The sequence below is a fragment of the Ammospiza nelsoni genome, chromosome 1, assembly GCF_027579445.1.
Source record: "Ammospiza nelsoni isolate bAmmNel1 chromosome 1, bAmmNel1.pri, whole genome shotgun sequence".
NCBI classification, from domain to species: Eukaryota; Metazoa; Chordata; class Aves; order Passeriformes; family Passerellidae; genus Ammospiza; species Ammospiza nelsoni.
In genome coordinates this window covers 139,792,213-139,815,218 of record NC_080633.1, presented here as the reverse complement: position 1 = coordinate 139,815,218, position 23,006 = coordinate 139,792,213, and the positions used below count along the sequence as shown (strand labels likewise).

Sequence of the window (23,006 nt, the reverse complement as noted above, 5' to 3'; positions counted from 1 at the left end):
TTCTCCAACTGGCTAATCAGACAACCAGAGCATGGGATTTGCATATGGTAAAACTGACAAGAAATAACTGTGACACAATTATGCAGATCAGACACCAGAACCAATATAAGCAGAGGGAACCACACAGCTGGTGATTGCCAGAATTCCTGTCAGTCATCTGAGACAAAGTCATTCAGACAGAAAGTATGTTTTTAACTACAGCCTTTTCCACTGGAGGTGTACTCAGCAATAATAAAAACCATTTAAAATAATCCAGTGTTCTCATTAACCTGCAGGCATTTCTCACTTAAGATGCACAACTGCTATTTTCAGATTATTCCATCTCTCCTCTTTGCCAAGGGTGACTAGTTGTATCCTCCACATACATACTGTATAGTACATATGTGATTGTATTGAGCATAATTTGTAGATTTTGGCTGAGAGTGCTGGGGTGTGGAGCTGCAGGGGGGGCATCTGTGGGAAGAGACCAGGGCTGCACTGGACACAATGGATTAGGATTGCCACATGAGCATATCCGCATTTATTTCTGTCTGCTGTAGGTTCAGAAAGTTTTTCAGAGAGCAAAGCAATTTAAGGATGGAAGCAATTTAAGGATGAAAGCAAGACAAACTAAATTTCACAGTCCTTATAGTACGGTTTTCAGGCCTGAATTTGCTCACTTGGATTTAAATGAGAATTTTGCAAATGACTTTGAAGTTACAGTATGTAGCTCATTATGTGTAATAGCACTAAATATTCCTTTATTGTATAGTTTAGGTAGAACTGATGTCTGGAACTAGAGAGTGCTCTTTATTAATTGAATATTTCTGAATTACCTGTATACTCAAGGTGAAATCCAGCAGCTGAAACACTGATATCAGACTGAAAATTGAGGTACAAATTATTTGATGTGCTGTTTAGAAGTGGAGGTATGGTTGTTCCTGAAAAGAGAATTCAAAATATTATTGAAAAGCACAGAAAGTGACATAAATGTAGACGTAAGGCCGTGATGTCTGTGTGTGTATATAAACAGAATTAAGGAGAGAAAAAGAGAAAGAGGGAGGGGGAGAAGGTGGGAGCAAGAGATAGGTCACATAACCAATTCCATAATATTCTGTCATCATGGATGCTATCAAATACCTGTCCCTATAAAAGTTTTATTACATTCTCAGTACACCACAATATCAGAGACATGAACAATAGACAAGGAAAGGCTAATATAAATTTATATTACTTGTTTTTTACCCACAAAAGGAGAAATATTCACTAGTGTCTTTTTAAAAACAAGAGCAAATCCTGTCCCCAGGATGATTCTAAACATAACAGTCATGTTATGTTTATTTATTATGTCAAGATAATATATCAAGCAGCTCTGAAAATATGTTGCTGGACTGTTCTTAGAAATGTGATGGACAATTTATTTGTGTTTCAGCACAAGTCAAGATAATATGAATAACTCTGATTTCTTAGCATACACACATATTTATTATAATCAAAGAAAACAAAAGAAAACAAGAAAAAGTAAAGCAAAAAGAACTGTCTTCTTTGTCTAAAATAAGGATAAAGAATGCATCCTTTTTCATCAGCAATATCAAGAGATACCTATTTTTGAGGTCTGTATTTTTGGACCTACAAGTCTGAGAAAATAATTGGATTAAGAGAGGTCTAGTTTGGAAGCCTCTGAGTGTTATTTCATTTCTAACATTTTAAAATATACATGTTTATGAAAGTCTGCTAAGTGATGACTGATTAAAACAGAACTAGTACTACCTGTTGCTAATTACAGGAGAAACAAGCACACATACCATGCTCAAGCATGCTTACACACACAGAAAGAGCTGTGTGTTTACAGTAAAGAGTTGAATCTGTGAACCATTTATTGTAAAATCTTCTCAGTCACCTGAATAACTTCCAAGCCTTGGAGCATTGTTGTCAGCACCATCATAAAAGTCTAAGGAATCCCAGTTGTGTTCTGTGGCAAAACTCACCACCTGCACCTATGAAGAAAAATGTGAGGCAAAGAACATAAACTTCTTCCCCTCTTTATTCAAGCTCAAAGATGACTCGAAATTGTAGCCTCTGTTTCTCTCAGTCATGAAAAGTTGTCTTGCTCCCCTTGTCAAAGAGAATGGAAAATCATCATTAAGTGAATAAAACGGCAACTATTTTTTATTTGATTGCCTATTCAAACTATGAATCCTGTAACCTTTAGTGACAACCACATATTACCTCTGTCAAGAGTCACACAGCCATGAAAATCAGATGGGTATAGAATATGATTCTCTTGTTTGGAGGACATTGAGGAGAAGATGAAACATGGTATTTTCAATACATGCAGGTTTTTCCTCTCTATTTTCTCCAGGACTAAACTAGTCCCACAGGGATGCACAATGCTTCATCTATTTTGCCATTTTAAATTCTGCCTCCAGGTAAGAGAAAACCGCTGTGTTTGATTACCTTCATCACCAGCTCCTCTCCTGAGGAGGGGCAGTCACTAGCATGCTACAAACAAAAGGCAGAATAGTCACTTCCTTTCTTCCAGAGGGGAAAATATTCTTCCACTCATATGGAGATGCAAAGTGGTAAGGAGATAAACTGCAAGCAGGAGGCCATACCTGTTCTCATAAAGTGAAATCACACCTTACAAAGTAGAGAAATATCAGATTCTTGTTCCTGATTAGTAGGGGAGAGTTTCTGGTGTTAGCTTCCTGTTTGTTTTAACTGTTTACTGAAATGCTTTAAAAGAGACAGAAGCATGATGAAATCCCAACCACCCTCAAAAAGGGGTGCCTTAGTCATTAAAGTTAGAGAATAATGCCTTTGCTGCTTTTGCCTCCATTTTTTTTTCTCTCAGAATGGAATAATTGCAACACAAGAAATAAACACTAGTTCCAGTAAAACAAAGTCATGAAGCCATTTTTCTATGTGAAATAGATTGCGTGGACCTTGTCTTACATGAAATAAATGTTCAGTTTGGCTATCTGTTTCTTGGATGGGGGCCTCAAATACTGCACCTATTTTTGTAGGAATTGGTCAGATACAATAGAGAACAGATTTCTTTTTCTTAAGTGAAGCAGCAGAGAGTCCCTCACTGTTAGCACGCTTCAGATACTTGTAGACAGTAAATATATATTTTTATTTATTACAACTCTTGGGCAAAGAATATCATGAAGAGTAAACACCTAAATTGAAATCAAAGTTACTAATTTAATCACCTCATTAATGATTCTGATAAATGCAGCCTGTGATAAGAGATAAACATTTTCAAAAAGCAACAGTTATGGCCTAAGTCAGGAGGAAAGTTACTGCCTAATTTAAATCCTCTGAACTATCTTCCTAGTATAAGAAATGCATAGAACAAAGTATCCTGTCAGCTGTCCTAGTCAACTCTTTAAATCAAGTAGTATTTCTCAAAATCAATCTCAAAGCTGATTTAGACTATTAAATATTATTGAAAACTTTGTAATGAAACTTGTAAAAAGGCTTTAAAGCACTGTTAAGATTTTTTCAGATTTTCTTAATTATTATGTCTTTAACTGCATAAACTGAGCTCTTTATTCATTTTCTGCAGCTGTTATATTTTGAAATAGGATAGATATAGAAAACTTTATATCATGATTTCTTGATGTGCATTTTGCTAGGAATTTGTTTAGATGATGCTTAGAAGTTCTAATTTATTAAATTCAACTGCCTGTGCAATAACCAGATTTCTGTCAGTTTCTTTAGTGAACTCTAGAGATATGCATGACTAAGCTTAATGGATACTTTCCTACTGTTTGTTCTATGAGATTATTAATCTATGTAAATTAGCAACAACTCTGAAACTATTTAAAAGAATAAATTCCCATCTCACATCAAAACATAATGAAGCATCTTTACATCACAGTAAACTTCCATAAACACAGAGTAAATAGCAGAGTTTCTAGGATAACACATATAACTTGTCCTTGAAAGCAACTCACTTAATTTCACTGTGTGAAAGGAGACAAATAAATCTGGGGAGAGCAAAAAAGAATTCCTAGGAAGGCTCTCTATTTCCCTTGGCTTATAAGGAGTCACTGATTTATTGAAATAGATTTAGAAGTTGTGGTGATATTCTTCTAAGTAAAAGGCTACAAGTGCATATTTTAAGATATTTAAGAATCCTATAACATTCAATCACTGCATAATTGAAAAGATGTGCATTAAAAAATTTCAGAATCACTAATGAGATAGAAATATTGTACAGATAGATGATCTTTTGCATAAGGAAAAACAGTTCTAAATATGATGGTAGCAAGCAAATAGCAAGTAAACTTACTTGAATCCCAGCTCCCTCTGGTACTGTGATCTTCCACACACAATTCAGATTGTTGTCATAAGGCTCAGGATAACCAGGAGATAAAATGGTCCCTTTGCGCTTTGTTAAAATACCACCACAGGGCACTGAAAGGAAATGCATAAGGGAAGAAAAGAAGTATAAAGCTTCAGAATGACAAGACTTTTTATAAAAGCTTATACTGTGGCTGGAAACATTTTCAATTGATGCTACATTAGAAAATACCTATATGCCTCAGGAAAATAAAATTTTATATCTCAAAACTCTTCCTTTATCTGACCAAAAAAGGAGGAGAAGAAAATTAGAATTATGTCAGTTTCCTACCTGACAGAATCATGCTAATATTCCCCTTGTTTATTTCACCTTTACAGAGTGAAATCCATTCCATTGTCTCCTGGTAATCTTACAAAAATAAAGCATTTTTTAAGGCTTAGGTTGAAGTATGAAAAACCCATACTTTGTATTGTATTGTATAATATAAAGTACTGTATTTTATATATTGTATTGTATAAGTATTGTATAACTATAAAAGATAAAAAGTGGCAGAAAAAAGGTAACATTGTTTCTTCTTTCTTTCTAATATTTTTCATTCATTCTTTCTAATATTGCTCCTCTAAATAATTAATAACACCAGTCTCAACTCCTTGACTGTTGTGTGCTTGTGTGAGTTATTTCATCACAGTCTGTGCATCTACTGCATCAGCAAAGGATTTACAAGATCTTTGCAAGACTACATTCATCACATCTGTTCATGGATTAATAAAAGTGTTATGCATGAAACAGGACAGACACATTAGGTACCATCAAGTATCTCTTTTGAATGTTCAACTTGAAAACATCTTGTCTATATCAGAGGCTCTAACGGAGACAAATAATATTACATCTTAATCTGCACATAGATATTTTGTTGGTATTTTTTAAATTGAAGGAGAAGATTGATGAGATGGTTTATCAAGTCCATTAAAAGCTAATGCATCACTTCTATGCAACATCACCAAGTTCTGAAGGGACTACAGGAGCTGCAAATATGAGGATTTAGAAAATAGATAGAATGCAACTTATCTTAATAATAAATATTGTAGCTACATATTGCGTGGCATAAAATTAATAGAATCTGTTTGGAACTACATGGATAAATTAAAAGCTAGTGCCACTTAAAGTGTTTACGCAATTACTCATAAAAGGATGACCAAATGGAATGGTTGATGCCAGGCTGCACCTTGAGTGTTGTGTTAATTTTTGAGCCCTGCACTACAAAAAAGACCTTGAAGTGCTGCAGTAAGTCCAGAGAGAGGCAGCAAAGCTGGCAGAGGCTCCAGAGAGTACAACATCAGAGTGGCTGAGGGAGCTGGGGCTGCTCAGCCTGAGGTAAAGAAGGCTCAGGGAGATCTCATCACTCTACAGTCGGAAAGGAGGTTGCAGCCAGGTTGGAGTTGGGCTCTCCTCCCATGCAAGTAAGGCAAGAGAACATTGCCTCAGGCTGTGCCAGGGCAGGTTCAGATTGGACATCAGGTGAAGTTCTTTGCAGGAGGGATGGTTAAGCATTACAATGTGCTTCCCAGGGAAGTGGTGGACTCATCACCCCTGTGAGTGTCCAAGAAATGAGTGGATGTGGAACTTTGTGCTGTGCTGTAGATGACATGGTGAGGTTTGATCAAAGGTTGAACTCGATGATCTTGAATATCTTTTCTGACCTTAATGATTCTATGATTCAATGATTATTTGTCTATTATCTGAATATGTAATATTAAAACATTCACTAGAATTCAGGCAATTTAATATGGTCACATCTACCCTTTCAATTATTAAACTGGTTTAGTTTAATGCAATTTTCATCTCATAGGTGTTTTATCACATTTATTGACACAGGATTTTCACACAGAAGGTGGCCTGTAACCCTTCCTCAATTGAGCTTGTCTAGACACATAGCTTTCTCTTTGTAGACTAAATCATGTATTAAAATAGCAATAATACATTGTAATCAATGTCCAAAAGAATGATTTCAACACTTTGTCAAGTTGTTATAACTGAAAAAAAAAAACAAAGGGAATATAATTCAAGGGGAAAAGTAGTACAATTCTACTGATTAAACTGTAGTCTATGAGACTAAATGAGATAGAGCTATATATGTCACCTTCTTATCGATATAGAAATTGTAGTTCTATTGCTATGCCTGAAACAGTCTAAAGCAACATTATTTGTTTAAAACATGATTAATCATATTTTATCAATAGTACTCCAGTGATACTTAGCCTTGATCTCTATCAGGATTTTGATATTTTGGAGATAATCTTATAATTAACTAAAAACCACTCATACTCTACTGGGCACCATCAGCTGGTTAGCATGGCAGATGAAACATCAGCCTAACGAAAACATGTTCTTTGTTTTCTTTCCATCTACTCACCTAAACCTCTGTTTATGTATTCTGCTGGAGTCAGTACAATAATGACATTTTTGCAATGGGTTATGATATTTTTTATAAAAACTTCTGTTCCCTATCAGGAAAGTAAAGTGGGGAAATTCATTACAATTACTAGATTTCCAGTTGGTCCAAGTCAGTTTATAAATATCAATGGATGCACGTTAATTTATGAATTTAATTTTGAGAAATTAATCTCAAAGTGTCTAGAACCAGAAAAAGTATGTTTTCTGATCTGAAAAGCTACTGGTCTTTTCCTGAAAAGTAACAAAATATTAATTTAAGTATTTCTAAATCTTTAATATAGTAATGTTCTTCCTAATAGCTTGCAGTATCTTGTTAGACATCTGCAGTGTAAAAGCATCTTAGTCTTGCAAGAAGTCAGGGGCCAAACTAATACTTCTGATTCTTGATTAAAGAGGGATACTCAGGAACTTCCAGGGATGTTAATGTAAGAGAAGCTATCACATTAATTATGGCAGCAGAGCATATTCATGAAACTTGTGAAAGTTGACAGCAAGGTCACAATGGAAATAGAATAGAAAGGTTAGAATAGAAAGGAGAATAAAACTTAGCCTTGAATAAAAAAGGAAGTAAATTAAAGTAAGCAAGAATAAAATACTATATCAATGACAAACAATAAACATATTCAACAGGAGAATAGTCCACACTTTAAGCAGTAATTATTTATATTAAGAGGCCTTCGGAACTCACCAATACATGTAGGGAGTGAATCATTCCATTGTGCCAATGCATTTGGTACTGTATCACATCTAATTGCTGTTGAACCATGGAGGATATAGCCTGGATTGCACTCAAAAAGAACCAGTGAACCAACTGCAAATTCATTTCCAATCCTTTTTCCAAATCTTGGTTCAGGCACAGAGCTACACTGTGTTGCACTTGTTCTTGGAACAGCTGTGAACATACAAACAATTGTGAACTCTTAATTTTTGATTTGGTGAGGGAATACACATATTGAATCAGAAATATTTAACATGTCTAGAAGAAACTTTCAGCTATTTTCCAGCTGAGAACATTTCCATAACCCCCAAGTGAATCTTCACAATAGAGATTGTTCACTTTTGATGTCTGAGTTACTATTTAGGAGAGCATAGCATTGATAGCCTTGCCAAGATTGGAAGTAATGCATAAAATCCACATGGAAACCTATCTAAAATGACACTTTTAAGAAATACTGCCATGAGATACTTAAGTAATACTGGGTTTCAAAATAACATTTTGTGTCAGATATTTACATTTATTCATGTGGTTTTCTAAATGTGTGTTCTGACTGTCAGATGAGTATTTATATGTAATGAAAGAGTGAATTGCAGTTGCAAGTGTTGGTATATAAAATTTCCCACTTGACCCATAAAAAGGCAAATAATGTAAACCAAGAAAAACATCTTAATAACAGTAAGATCATTTTTAATCCACAGGTAATAACATTTACAGCTATTCATATTTAAATTGGGAGATAAACCAGTTAGAGCATCCAGATGGATCTAACATTTGTCAATCAGATTAGCAAACAAAACCAGCAGTTTTGTGTAACTCTCTTCTTAAATTTGTAACCCCTCTTATGTTTCTTAAGTATTTGATCTCAGCTTTTAAAATACAAATAAAAGAATAGTTTCAAAAAATTTTCAAAACATGTAGAAATAGTGATAATTTTCTATTGTTAAAAGGCTATTAGTTTCCTCTTCATTCTCAGTCTGTTCCTCTTTGATGATTTACAAACTATGATGAACAGAATAAATGTACACATTTCCCTAGGTTGTCTCACCTTGATAAACAAAATGAAATCCTTTAGCTGTTACTGGTCCCACTGAGGTAAATCTGACTGTGATCTGGTTCCCCGAGCTCAATGGAAGGGATTCGCCTACTCAAACAATGAAAATACAAAGTTATCGTAGCCACTTTAAACCAAAGAAAACACTTGTCAACATCTTTGCAGACAGAAATAATACTCTCCAAACCCTGTTCTGCTTCAGTAAACTCTGCAAGATATATGCAGTTTTGATATTTTTTGTTGACAGCATTATGTCATTCTAGGAAAGGGGAGTTAAAACTCATCTTAGTTATGAAGAATGTTTGTTGCCTTTTTCCTTTACCAAAACCAAACAACCCCCCCTTCAAAAAAAAAAAAAAAAAAAAAAAAAAAAAAACCCAAACCAATGAACCAATAACAAAAAAACCGAAAACAAATACGCATACCACAACATACTCCCCTACAAAAAAAAAAAAACAAAAAAAAAAAACCCCCACAGAAAACCTAAACCAAAATGGAAAAAAAAACAAACAAAAAAACCCCCAACCTCTTTAAATAGACTCAACATGTAACTAATCTATTTAATTTTACTTTGGTACAAATGTGCCTTGCTTTCCCTTTAGAATATGTACTACCTATTTCAGATAAAGCCATAAAGGCACAGAGTAAGAAGTTCTAAATATCCAAAATATTAGCTAAATATCAAAATTTTTAAAAAGGCAAAAAAAAAAAAAGCATTTTTACTTCATTTCATTCATCAATGCAAAAATTTTGAAGTGTTTAGTTCAAAATGTGGATTTCATATATTTGCTTGAGATGAATTTAAGCAAATATGACAGTACTTTTTGTCTCTTTTTTTTTGACTATATTTTCCTTTTAAAAAATAAATAACAATATACTGACAGTTCTTTTAAATGATACCTGAATGAGATCCTGAGAGAGAGGATAACAAAGATGACTGAAGAGCTGGGCCATCATATACCTCAACAACATCATGGAGTGATGTCTGGAAAAACACAAACTGGCCAAAAACAACTGTCCAAATAGAAAGGAATAGAAGGAAGAGGCACCAGTAGCCAAGACAAAAAAACACAAACACATGGAAGAGAATAAGAAAGGGAAAAAAGAAGAGAGAGAGAACAAAATATATATTAATGTATGGTTTTAAAAATAACTACATCACCTGTCCTGGTGCTGAATGTAGGTTATTTTTCACACCATTAAAAGTACAGTAAAAGGATGAAAGTACATCTAAAAGAGACAGTGAAGGTACAGAAGCCCTACAAATACATATAATCATTAAAGGATTCTAATAACTATGGAACAAAACAATTTTACTGCTATTGAATTATTTTCTACCTTCAAATTTTGTGCCCTCCACCACACATCTAAGTTCTCAGTGCAATTTCCTCCTTTATAATTCCAGGCATATTATTATAGACTGTGCTTTATGAATTCATTTTGGTGATAAACCTCTGTAACTTTTACTTACCTTGGAATGTTTCCCTTTTTTAAGAATAGTAACATTCCATATATCTTTGTTTTTGTGAAATAAATGAGCAACTGATTGAAAAGCAATAAACAATTTTAAGAATACATCTATTGAATCACAAAAATCTTTATTTTTAATGTCATTCTAGTAGAGCAACTCAATGCAAGAATGCAAGGTTGCACAGCCCATTTGAATTAAAGATTTTTTCTCTTTCAGTACAATTAATCAGTGGGAAAAAAAAAAAAAAAAAAAAAAAAAAAAAAAAAAAAAAACCAAAGAAATTTTTGGGTTAGTTCTGACCCTAGTACCTAGAAAGTATTTATATCCAATACTATAAGCTGTAGAGGGGAAAATGACTTAGGAACTATGCATGTATTAAGGTGGAAGCAGCCAGATATTTTTATGTATTGGAACAACTAAAAATAAATTGAAACATTTCTTGTTCATTATTCCAATGTGCTACTACTTGGTTCTGGTTGTCTGTCAAAAGTTCTGCAGTACCTTCATTTGGTAGTTTTAGTTATAGAAGATGAAGCTCTCACCTCCATTTCTTTCAATTAATTATACACCCTTAAAGCTTTAAAAATTTTATATTAAAACTGAACTGTCTTCAAGTTGTTGACCTTTCTTTGACTGATTTTTTTTTAAAGGCAGTTTCATGTACCTTACTCATGATCTTAACATTTAATTGTTTCAGTTTTAAAAGCCTCTTTTTGAAGGAAAAGACTGAATGTTATATTTATAAAAATTTGAAACAAAAGTTTTGCTGAGACACTTCCAAAGATTCTTGTCCATATTTTAAGAGGAACTATAAGAGAGATGCTGAATTATCTTCATAATTTCTCCTTCAATTTCCAGAAAATTAATCATTGATGTTTTTAATAGTTCTGCTTATTTTCAAAATAATATTTGTCTGGATTCAAGTCTTCTCTTGGTGTTGGTAAAGACAACAAACAAGCTTTTAATCCAGTTAATTTTTCTGTCATATTTTGACTTTTATCAAATCTTTTTTTCATACTCAGTGAATTTCATTTTGCCATTGAGACAAGAAAAGTTCCTTGTGACTTCCACTGCTATTTCCCATTTTGAATTAAGTTTCAAACTATGTATAGAAAATTCAGGCAAGTGCTGAGGCTCCTGTAACAAGTACACATAGCTGTTATCAAGAGCTGTATCCTGGGAAAACTGCAAAAATTGACTTGTTAAGCTATATTTGTATTTTAATGGGTTACAAAATACATAAATAAACTATTTATCCATAATTTTACCTTATATGAGTAAAATTCCAGGTATTTTTTATATTTTTTGTAAGTATTTCAATATTGGTTTTGCCTCTAGTTTTGTCCAGGGAACCCTTTGATCTAAAAGTATAACATTGAAGAAAGTGAACTAATACATGACCTAAAATCAGCCACTTTGGAATGAGAAAGGCCCACGTATAATTTTTGGAACTTTTTTTTTTTATTATCATTTGTGCATTTCCTAATAAAATACAAACATAAATATAAGAACATAACCAAAAGTTTTCCATTGACTTGAGATAAAAAATATATTTTAAAGGGATTTTAAGTGGCTGAGACATCAAAAGTGGCAAAGAGGAATTACTGCCAGAAAGAGGTTAACATAGAAGAGCAGAGAGCTCAAGTAAGGGGTTTTGAGCCCTTTATGAGCGATTTATATGAGTCAAGCTGCTTTCTCAAATTAAGCAGGAATATGCTGCAGCCACTAGGGAAGAAATAATCTAGATCCTTCTCCTTCCTTTCTGTGTGCCAGGATACTTTTTATTTATTAAACTGCAAAATATTGAAAGGTATAGTGACTGATACCTGACTAGTTGACATAACGTCGTGAGAAAGGAAATTCAGATTATTAGAAAAACACCAGTTCATTATTCCTGTGTTTTCTGGTGCTCATTATTGTCTACTTCATTTGGTAGTAGTTTCACTTGGTGTTCATTCTTTTATTTTCTAGTGTTTGAAAAGAATTTTCTTAAAATTAAATAATAACTAGCATATTTGTAGCCAGTGCAAACCACCTTTTAAATTAGCAAATGCTGATAAAATATTATGTAAGTATTCAGTATAGTCTGCCTGTGGGAAACAAATAATTGAGAACTATTATCCAGTTCAAATAAAGATCAAATCACTTCAACTGAAGAATTTGGGTATGATTTTTTTTCCCTAATGATGGATGGATAAGCATTCTCTGAATAATGACTTCATCATCTGCTATCCCCTGTCCACTGAAAATCACCTGTCCAAAGATGTTCTTTAGACTTTTGACATCTAAAGTTGAGCAAATTATTTCTGAATTTATGCTCATCTTGGCATTCAATGTTTTGTAGCAATGCTATTTAAAAATAAAATACAATTTTCCCTGTGTTTTGTGGTTTAATATTTTACTTACACATTTAGTTGTCTTTTATTTTACAAGATAAACAATGCAAGATTGTTCAAAAACTACTTTCTCTTGAAATTTTGATAGTTAATGATTTATGCATTTCTTAAAAAAAATAAACAAAATACATTTTAAGGGGTTTTTTATACATTTCCATTTGTGTGATTTTTTTAAATTTAAAAATTCCAGGTAAATTCTAATGTTAATACAGCTAGTAATTTAGGACAGAGGAAATCCATCAATTCAAATTATGTCAGCACAAGAAAGCTCCCTTTTAAAAAGGCAATAGCTAGATAAGCAGACTTTCCATGCCTCTAAATATTTAGAAGTTTCTATGGCCTTCATCACTGTAACATCTGGACACTTTCAAAGAGTTTGGAAAGCATCTAAAAACAGATGGAATTGGCCAAAAATAGTTTACTAGTTAAAAAATTCATCAAAGAAATTTTAGTTTCATCTTTAGAGTAAGAAATAAATATGTATAGAATTTACATCTGCCTGCTTAAAAAAATACGTATAAATGGTATAATTTAAATGGTATTAGATTATGAACAGTATACTCAGTATAATTCCTAGCATAAAATTAGAAAATAACTGAGACTAGAAGCCTTTGCCAATGGTCTAGTACAGTCCTTTTGCAGACAGGATGGCCAGATCGCTCTGGTCCATGTATAATCAGGTTTTGAACTTATCTGGGGGTGGAGAACCCACAACCTCTTTGAGCAACCTGACCCAGTATCCTGCCTCCCTTACAGTTTTTATCCCTTTCCTTGCCTTGCCTTGCCTTGCCTTTCTTCCCCTTGGGTGAACATTTAAAACTCTACTTTAAATCATCTTGATCATCTCTGATATTTGCAGAAGGTGACCAGGACTATTTGCTCTATCACCTTTGCAAGTAGAGAGGTGAGATCAACTGGATTTCAGTTCCCTCAATCCTTCTCATTGCTGTTCCTGAAGATAGGAATGTTTTTGTCTTTTTCCAGCCCTTGGGAACCTCCCTCAGCATCACAACCTGCCAAGGGTAACTGACTCCCATGCACCCATCATGTCCCATGGGTTTGCCCAGTTTGTCTAAGTGCTCCTAGTCATCCTCTAAGTCATCCTTACTCTAGACTTTTCTGCCGGTCTCAGGGTTCCAGGATTGTTCAAGATTGGTTTACTGTAAAGACTGTAGTTAAGAAGAAATTTATTAATTCGTGTTTCTCTGAATTAATTTTTCTTCAGAGACTTCAGCCCGGATTCAATTCTACATGGATTTTGACTTTTCTAACCTCATCTTTTCAGTGTAGTTCAACTGTTTGTATTCCTCCTCGAACATCTGACCTTGCTTCAACCCCTTGAATTTTTCTTTTTTTTAATGTTCAAGTTTTATCAGCAGCTCCTTGCTCATCTGTGCAGGGTCTTTGCTACCTTTGTTTTATCATCGGCATGGACCATTACTTTCTTGAAGTAGTGATCCCTGAAAATTAAATTTACTTCCTGGGGTTCTCATCTGTCCAGGGCCATGTACAATCAGAGTGTTCCAAAAGAGACCCCTGAATTATTCACATTTCTGACTGTATTGGGTCTGACTGAGATAGAGTTCATTTTTCTTCAGCAGCCCTCACAGTGTTGCGCTTTGCATGGGTAGCTGGAAAGGTGTTGATAACACACCAGCGTTAACGAGGGCTGGGAGTGGGCAAGGTCCTGGGGGAGGGCACAGAACCAGGACACCTGACTCAAATTAGCCAAAGAGATATTACATACTGTGGGATGGCAGCACAGATATAAAAGCTAAGGGAGAGTGAAGGAATGAGGGGTCTTTTTTATCCTACAATGTTTGCCTACTGCAGCAAATGCTATGGGTGCTGAGGCCCTGGGAAGTGTCTGAACATTGCTCTTTGATGGGAACTACAGATTAACTGTTCCCTATGCACAGACAAGGTTTCGCTTGACTTTTTTTTTTGTTTAAACCTTCTAGTTGTTTTCCATCTTACTCTCTCTCCCTTGGTCTGCTGAGAAGGGGATTTACAGAGTGGCTTGGTGAGACCTGACATCCAGCCAAGGTCAACCCACAACACTGACCCAGGAAAGAGTTATTAATCCTAACTCAAAATTCAAACATGTAGCATGTAATTGCCATTAATGCTACTACTGATCAAGTAGTATTTACTTGGAAAAAATATATTTATTTTATATATTATGCCAGCTATTGGATATAAAGAAATACTCTTTAAAACTTACTTCAATAACAATAGAATATGATGATAATTCTTCACCCTGAATTTTCCCTTCTTAGGGATATTTTGTGTGCCTAATGATTTACTGAAATCAGTAAGCTTTAGTGTAAAATCAAGTCCACTACTGTTGTAATTCACTTGCCTTTAAAAAAACACCAGAAGGACTAACATGGTTTAAGCATTGCTATTACAGAAATTGAAACGTGCTATTCATATGTGCCCTGCTGGCGAGACTTTAAAGGCTGAATCAGCATTTATAATGATAGGTCTTAATAACTGAGCAAGGAAATATGAAAATCAGCCCTATTAACTGTAACAGAACCCAAATTACCTTTATAGTTCTTTTGTCTCCAATCAGAATCTGTTTCAGTCTGGAAAAGCCATATATGGGCTATATCATGGTCCTTATTTTCTCCCGTAACTTCACTGTTTCTCTAGCACCAAATCAGTTGAAAGAACTGAGCAAAATCCCAACAAACAAAAGACCCAGAGAAGTCAACTTATTTGTTCAGAATGAGAATTTAAAATTGTGCTTTAAAATGGTATTTTAGATAATTTCCTCTAATATATTTAAAAGAGGTTTCTTCAAACTGTGAATGAAAAATTAAGGTATTCAGATGTTTACTGCTTGTGGTATAAAAAAAGATCTAATTTCAGAGCTAGAGGTCTTTCTCAGAATTTGAAGTTACTCTGTAATAATTAACTTTTCATAGTTTCAAAAAAATTTCTGTAGTCTGTCTAAATAATATTTCCAAAGGAGAGTTTTGTTCACAACCTGAACAAATAAAATATAAAAAATTTATTTCACAGTGGAAAAAACCCCATAAAAATCTGTTTCTATGTCTTGTCCACTGATGATATGCTCTCTTTGCTTATGATTTAGCTTAATTTTTTTTTTTCCTGTGAGCTCCTTTGAAGAAATTACAATACCATATTTAATTCTTTTTTGGGAAAGAAAATAAAAAAGAGGAAGAAGTCCACATTTTTGAGAAACTTCTTTAAAAAACAGAGGAATCTCTCACTAGAGAAATAGTATCTATGTTGATTAAGGATAAAAAGTGTGCACTAAGAAAGAAGAAATGCAAATTTCTCATGCATCTTAACTCCCTAGTCTGGAAATCCCATTCACTGTGTTAAGTGGTGGTTCATGGTCAGTCAGCCAAATGATAAATGACAATGGAGAAAATCTATGCTTTAAATAAACAGGATTCAGGCATAACTCCAGGAATCAGGAAACTATTGTGTGATGTTTTCTCTCAATGAAAGAGACTCAGCAAGTCCTTAGGGTTGACCATGTCAAATGATCAACTGATAGCAAAAACCTTGTGCCATTCTCAGAATTCCTCACAAAATAGACACCTGCATTAAGATTTGACTACCCTAGTATGATGACAAACACTTTCAACCCATTTTCATTGCAGAAGTTACAGATTTTTAAATTTTTTTAGGAGGAGGAGGGGAGGAAAGAGTGAGGTTTTTCTTGTTTTGTTTTGGGCTTTTTTTTTGTAAGAATTTGGACATTATTTGAATTTTTCACTTCTACAATTTTCTTTGCATGTCACTTTCAAGACATCTCAAACCAGCTATGGAGTAGCCTTGAAAAAAAACAAATGCATAAATTAATATCACAATCTAGAAATATTTTAAAGTTAAGGTGCATACATTATTTTATATGAAGTAGCTCTGCAAGCCAAGACTTTTGTATAACATAGCTTAATCATGGAAATTATATATAATAAACTCAGAGATGATCTGGTACAAATCATCCCTTTGCTGTTTTAATACATGACAAAAGCAGAAAAATTACTTTTACTATAATGTTTAAAAAGTCAGTATACCTTCTGTTGCAATGTATATCTGCCCCTCCTACAGGAACATAGCCTTTCTCTTTAAATGGCTCCTTTCAATGTAAGTGTTTAGTTTTGTAACAAACAGGAGATAAGGAAAAAAATTATGAATTTTTCCTTTGTATTTAGGATGAATCAGCAATACACTGTGATTCGTTGAATTAGAAACACAAATGACAAACTGACTCAGCATTTTAAAAGTAACATATTCATGTAGACACCAACTAAACAGATATTTGCCCCCTTCTGCTGAGAAAAATGTCCAGTAAAGCTGCAAGATAATTTGAGTGTTTGTTGGGCTTTTTGTGGAGAAGCAGTTCAGTAATCTCTGAGAAGGTTTTTGGAGGAAAAGATTGAAAGATGACACCCCAAAGAGAGGATCTTACAGAACTCATGGATAGGAGTACTGCTCTCAGTAAGGAAACGTAAACTGATTTTGACCAGCTCACATGAAAGAATTAGAAGATTTGATCTTTTGCTGTTCAGTGTAATACTTCAGTTTGACATAACACTGACTATGTCTGAGTTAGCACCGTTACTGTAATTTCTAAATGAAAATAGTAGCAGAGGTCTCAATTTTAAAGAATGTTTCTCCCCTGACATTTCCAAACATTTTATTGTCTGCCAGTTACTGCTCATACATTCAGTCTAGTCTGTGTCTGTAACAGTGATCTTTAGTGATATCAGTTCCATTTCTCTGTTATGGTTGACACTTCTTATCATATGCTGCAACAGGAAAATTATTAATTGTTTGTGAATACAAAGTAGAGTTTCTGCTAATAGTATCATGTTGTGTAAATCCTGATTAATTTCAAAACAACAGAATAAAGCAGTTGTCTAGTGCTCCTGACCTTGGAAGAAGTAAAAATTAATTCCACCTGTATGAGCCTCTTGGGTGCACTACAGACTAGATGCCAAAATAAGGCTAGAGAGGGGTTTATGTGTAAACCATTGAAAGGGATATTCTTAGTGGCATGAGTTAAGGACAGAGAGGTGCTGAGTAACTGAGCAATGAAACTAAATGGACTTGATATATTAATGTTACTAAACATAGTCAGATATAAAATAAAGAGAATAATTATATAACTGAAAAATTGCTAAAGCTGCCAAAAGGAACCCTCCCTCCCTCACATACACACACACACACACACACATATATATATATATACACATTTTCTATAGCAAATGAACTGTAGATAAGCTACAATAGAAACTTTACAGAAGTCTCCCAGTGTAAAGAAGCATGACCATACAAGACAAACCTACAAAAGTCCTCAAAAATAACAAAATTCTATTTCAACATCATATGTATAGCACAAATTTACTGTTATTAGCAAATTATTATGAGTGATTAACATAAAAGTCATGGAGGTTTTCCAAACCACACAAAGATGTGCCAGTTAACTGTACTTGATAAGGGTGAATTAATTGAAATATATACTAGTTCTTCTCAATGTTTGTGACTTACACTACTGTCTCATCCTTAATCTCTGTGGAGACTCTCCCTAAAGTCTCTACAGAGATTAAGCCTTTACTGAATTATCTGCTTTTCATCAAGAATTATTGGTGTTTCTTTGGTAGTCTCAGCTGGAGATGGCAAATGTAATCCTACATTTCCTGGCATGATATCCAGATCATTAGGGAGGAAAAGGCAGAATAAATGAGTCTCTCTGCAAACAAGGAAGAGGTAAGGAAGGACAGGAAAGGTTCTGGTTCTTAAAGCTCACATTGTGCCCTTTTCCTCCACAGATGAAGGTGAAGAAAATAGCTGTTCCATTCTGTTATCTCAAAAAACCAGAGCCCACAGGTCTAGACTGAGCTGCAAGCCATCCTCTGCGGTTCTTCCTTTGTCTCAATTCTACAAAGGAAATGTTGAACAGAAATATGATTTGTCCTCTCTCCTCTTATAGTATTCCTACATTCTCAGACTCAGAGAGGAAGAAGGAGACGGGATCTGCTGATTTCTCATGTTTGAGAAAAGGAAATATGTATCTGAATGTATAAAAAGATAATAAGAATAAATTTGGAGACAGAAGATGGGGCAGTTATTAACACTAGAAGCTCAGCTTGAGGAGTGATGTTAAACTGCACAGAAAAAACCTTACATGCATATTTCCCCACAAATGAGCACAATTCCACATAAAATATGAGATTTAAGACTTTTCCTGGAGCTGGAAGAGGACTGAACTCTCCTAATCAACACATTTCCCGCTTTCTTCTGAAATCAGCAGAGCCTATTACACTAAATAAACTATCATTCTCCTCTGGCTTCAAACTTCTGCCTCCCTCTCTTCTTCCATTCTGCAACTCTCATCCCTCTATCCTGGCCTGAATCATGCATACATGTAAAGCTCTTTCAGGATCTGCAACAACACAACAGTAGAGGGAAAACAGTTATATAATGTTATTTTATATTATTAGAGTATACTACTTGCAATAATTTTAAAATTCCTATTATGTACATCTGCTATCACAGAAACCTGAAGGAAGCATCAAACCGCACAAACTTTCTTTTCTCTATATTGATTTGTTTTGATTTTATTCAACTGAAATTCAAACACCTATTGTTATAATTTGTTTTAAAAGGTAGCATAGATTTATTTATCCCTGTGGACAAAAAAAAAATGTTTTATCTTATAATTTTAACTCCTTTAATACTCTTCAGATTTATTATTTTATATCTGAGATGCTGAATTTATCTCATTTTCTTACCTACTTAAAAAGCAGATGGTTTTTTACGCCTTATTATTCAGTATTTTTGCTGAGTGGAAGGAAATGTAACACCACATTTAAAAAGGCCTCTGTTCCTGTGTGTTCTGGTTTCAGCCAGGACAGGGTTACATTTTGCAGTAGCCAGGAGGGGCATGGCCAGGACAGGAGGATTTTCTTTACCACCTCATGTGACTGTCAGGGGATGGGGGAAGGAAGGCTCCTTTAGAAGAAGGGTTCCTTCAGATCCTGCAAGCCTGGCAGGGAGAGCCATCTGGTACTGTCTGTTTTCATCTGGCTTCTTTTCCATGTGAATTGCTTCTTTTCTTATGCCCTCTGTCATTAATACTGTTTCTGTTACTGATCTTATTCTTATCTCATTGCTGTTTACAGTAAATTGTTCTTATCTCAAACCATGATCTTTTGAGCCTCCAGTTCTTATCTCCAGCCACTCACAAGAGGGAAGGGGGATGGGGTAGCAAGTGGCCTTATGGTTTTAGTGAGAGCACTAAATTGGAGTAAATTTCCCAAATCACAGACACTGCGAAACTTGCTTGACCTACTATTTTCTTTTTTTTTTTTTTGAAAGAATGTCATTCTCAATGTCTTGCATGAAAAATATACCTCTCATATGTTGCCAATGTCATTTCTAAACTAGGGAAAGAAGATCGAAGTGATAATGCAATTGAAGTGAAAAAGTTTGACAAAAAAAATACAGCTGGCCCTAGGCGGTAATTATATTTTGTTTAATAGACTGAGAGTGAGTTAACAGACCTGGAGCACAGATTAGAGTGAGAATTAGAAATTTAATTTGAATAAAAGCTGCCTAGAGAAAGCCTACTAATAAATAAGGCAATATATTGTTTGATATAAAAATACACTAGTTTCAAAGCATCCTAGTGAAACTCTTCAATGAACATGTCCAGACATTTTCCTACATTTTGTCAGTCCTATATATAGTCTTTCTTAAAAACTAAACTAGGTCTTTGGTCACTAGTAATGTTTATTAATTAGGTATTTTTGTGGTATATAACACAACACATTTTAAATCTATGATAATGCCTAACAGATGCATCAGTGATTAATGCTATAAACTTAAATAAAAGCTAAAAGAAGAATGAGAGAAGTATGTTTCACATCTACTTTGCACAGGCTGTGTTTTCTGAGATTATTTTACCAAGGCAGTAGTCAAAGCTGCAGACCTAGCTGCTGATTTGAAATAAACTGTTTTGTACAGTTTAAACTTGTGGCTTCAAATCTACTCTGAGTGGAAGAGCAAGGGAGACAAAATTATGTGTTCACTTCTCTGAAAGTACATCTGTGAGCAATACAGTAGTGAGAAAAAAAAAAAAAAGAAAGTATAATTAATGATATTATTTTTCTTCTTCTAAATAAAACACTGTTATGATGTGCAAGTACTCAGGATTCTCTGAAAGGAACAAGGCAATTAGATGGAATGCTTTTCACTTAGGCCCAGTAATTGTAACCCAAAGAGTTTTTTACTTGAGTCTCTTACAAAATAGTGTGTGAACAGGACAAGAATCCAAGACTGTAGAGCTAACAACTAGTGACATGTAGTTTATTGTGAAGAAGGCACTACTCAGATAACAACATTCTGAGACCAGTTGAGCACGTTGCATGATCCATCACTTCATTGGCCAATTTAATTGAGAAAAATGAGTGGAAGAGTTTAGACTGCAGACAGTAAGTTGGAGGCCATCGCCCTGCTGCTACAAAAGTGTTCTGAACCACAGAAATGTGAAGATCTTGGTAATCTTGAACATGGACAGCATCTTCCAATCTTGCTTCATTGTGTTCTTACACAATTGCTTCCATGCTTTGAGAAAACAAACCACAATAGCACTTTCATAGCATCTGACTGTCTAAATAAGATGTTCTGAAAAGAAAAACCTGGTAGAGGTGAAACATCTGAATTTTGTTTATTGCTATTTTTTCTATTACAGTCTCTGAACTGAAGGAGAAAGGAAACACCTGCAATTTTTTGTTGCTTTTCTGTAGATCTTAACAGTAGCCTGTATATAACAGAAGAGATACCCAAAGAGACAAAAGATGTAGAAAAATTGGTTTTGTTGATGACTTTTGTGATGGCAATAACAAAATCATTCATGAAACTATTATCTATATAAACACACATTACATGAAGTTCAAACTAATTGTATCTTTCAAAAACCCTCATTATAGTTTTGGCAGAAGTGACTTTTTAATATAAGAAAATGATAAAAAATAAATGTAGCAAGGGACCATGAAATGGGCTAATGAGGTATTTAAGTAAGGTGCCCAAATTTGTAGACTGGTTTTCCTTTGATAAATTTATTTTTAAGTCTCTCTCTAATACTTTGGGAGACTAACCTCTTAAGTAATATAAATAATAGAAAGAATAAACAATTTAAACTCTGGAGTAACAATAGTAATAATAAGAAGAATACAATAATAGAACACTATTATTCCAAAATAAAAAAGAACTTTATTAAGATAGGAGATTTAATTCAAACCATACTATTAATTATGTAATAAGGGTTCTAAATTTAATGGCAAAGTCACTTTGAAAAAGCTCTGTTTCTTCAGTCACCTCTCAGCTAATTTAGAGCTACTAATTAAAAGTACAACAGCTTTCTACATAAAATAATTATCTTTTATCATCCTACTAGTAAATGTTAAATTTTAGATCAGATGATTAATCTCTTCATTCATCTGAAACAAATTATCATTTCAGTTTACTGAGTCATATGGATGAAATTAATATTTGAGTAATTATTTTTCTTTTCATTTGTAGGCAAACCCGAAAGAACTCCCAGTGGAATACAAAAAAAAAAAAAAAAAAAAAAAACAAAAAAACACCAAAAAGCAAACAAACAAAAAACCTAAAAAACCAAACCAAACCAAACCAGAACAAAGCGAGAATACATTGAGATAATCCTTCATAGTCAAAATCATCAAAAATTATATAAAGGAAACCTGTGAAAGGAAAAAGTTAAAATGTTCCATCCATTTGATGGCAGTAAATACGAGAAGCAGGACTTCATCAGAATGATCCTTATAGTAAATAGAAGCACTCATCAGTCGCCAGTCTGGCAACAGATGTGTTGCCAGTCTGCCTGAGTCTATAACTGAAATGTGAAGTCAAAATCTAGGGAGGGTTTCAAGACCTAAATGAGAAACTTTTTTGTTTTTGGAGAAAGCAAATCTTGCATAACAATCAGTTTGTCATTTCAAGATCTACAGTCCTTTATAGAAAATGGGAATGGGAGAAAGGATGCTGAGAACAGGAGGAACAGATGGCTTGAAGAAACAAAAGTTTGATTTGGTGATTCAATAATAAGAAACATTACAAAACACAGGCTTTTTAGAAGCCTTTTTCTTATTGTCTATTATTACTTCTAAACTGTGCAAGCGGGTGTTTACTATGAGATGTATTTTAAAACGATAGGACTCTCCAGGCCTCAAGTACTGAAGCAAAAGCAAAGTATTCCAACCAAAGTTACACTTAATACACACACTGTTAGAGTGGAACTTGAAGTGTGATAGTCACAACAAGAGAACCACATTGCTCTGACATCATCCCAAACATTTACAAGACCTGGGCAGATGTGGTACAGGTGCTTTATCAGACCAGTGCTCTTGCATGGTCTCACCCCATGCAAGTAACAAAGTTGATGTTTGCCTTTTTCTTCTCATGCAACTCTTATATAATCAGTTTGAGGAGGGCAAGTCTTATTACCCAAGTGTTGGTTTCAGGGAGGCTTTACCCTTTCACAAAATATAGGTATATGTACATGTATTTGCATCCAAATATATATATTTATATATATATGTACATACCACTTTTCC

At 34.1% G+C, this 23,006-nt stretch overlaps 1 protein-coding gene across 3 annotated transcripts in view; it reads right to left on the bottom strand.

Moving 5' to 3' along the window:
* The window catches only part of CSMD3 (CUB and Sushi multiple domains 3), a 581,587-nt gene that overhangs the window by 107,763 nt on the left and 450,818 nt on the right, over positions 1–23,006 (bottom strand). For 2 of the 3 annotated variants that reach the window (XM_059467476.1, XM_059467484.1), the window contains 6 exons: positions 9,415–9,528; positions 8,509–8,604; positions 7,434–7,637; positions 4,280–4,404; positions 1,880–1,976; positions 816–920 (listed from right to left, as the gene is read on the bottom strand). In XM_059467476.1, coding sequence (XP_059323459.1) covers positions 816–920; positions 1,880–1,976; positions 4,280–4,404; positions 7,434–7,637; positions 8,509–8,604; positions 9,415–9,528 — 741 coding nt within the window. The remainder of the gene's footprint in view (positions 1–815; positions 921–1,879; positions 1,977–4,279; positions 4,405–7,433; positions 7,638–8,508; positions 8,605–9,414; positions 9,529–23,006) is intronic. The other variant, XM_059467493.1, reaches the window with a different exon arrangement.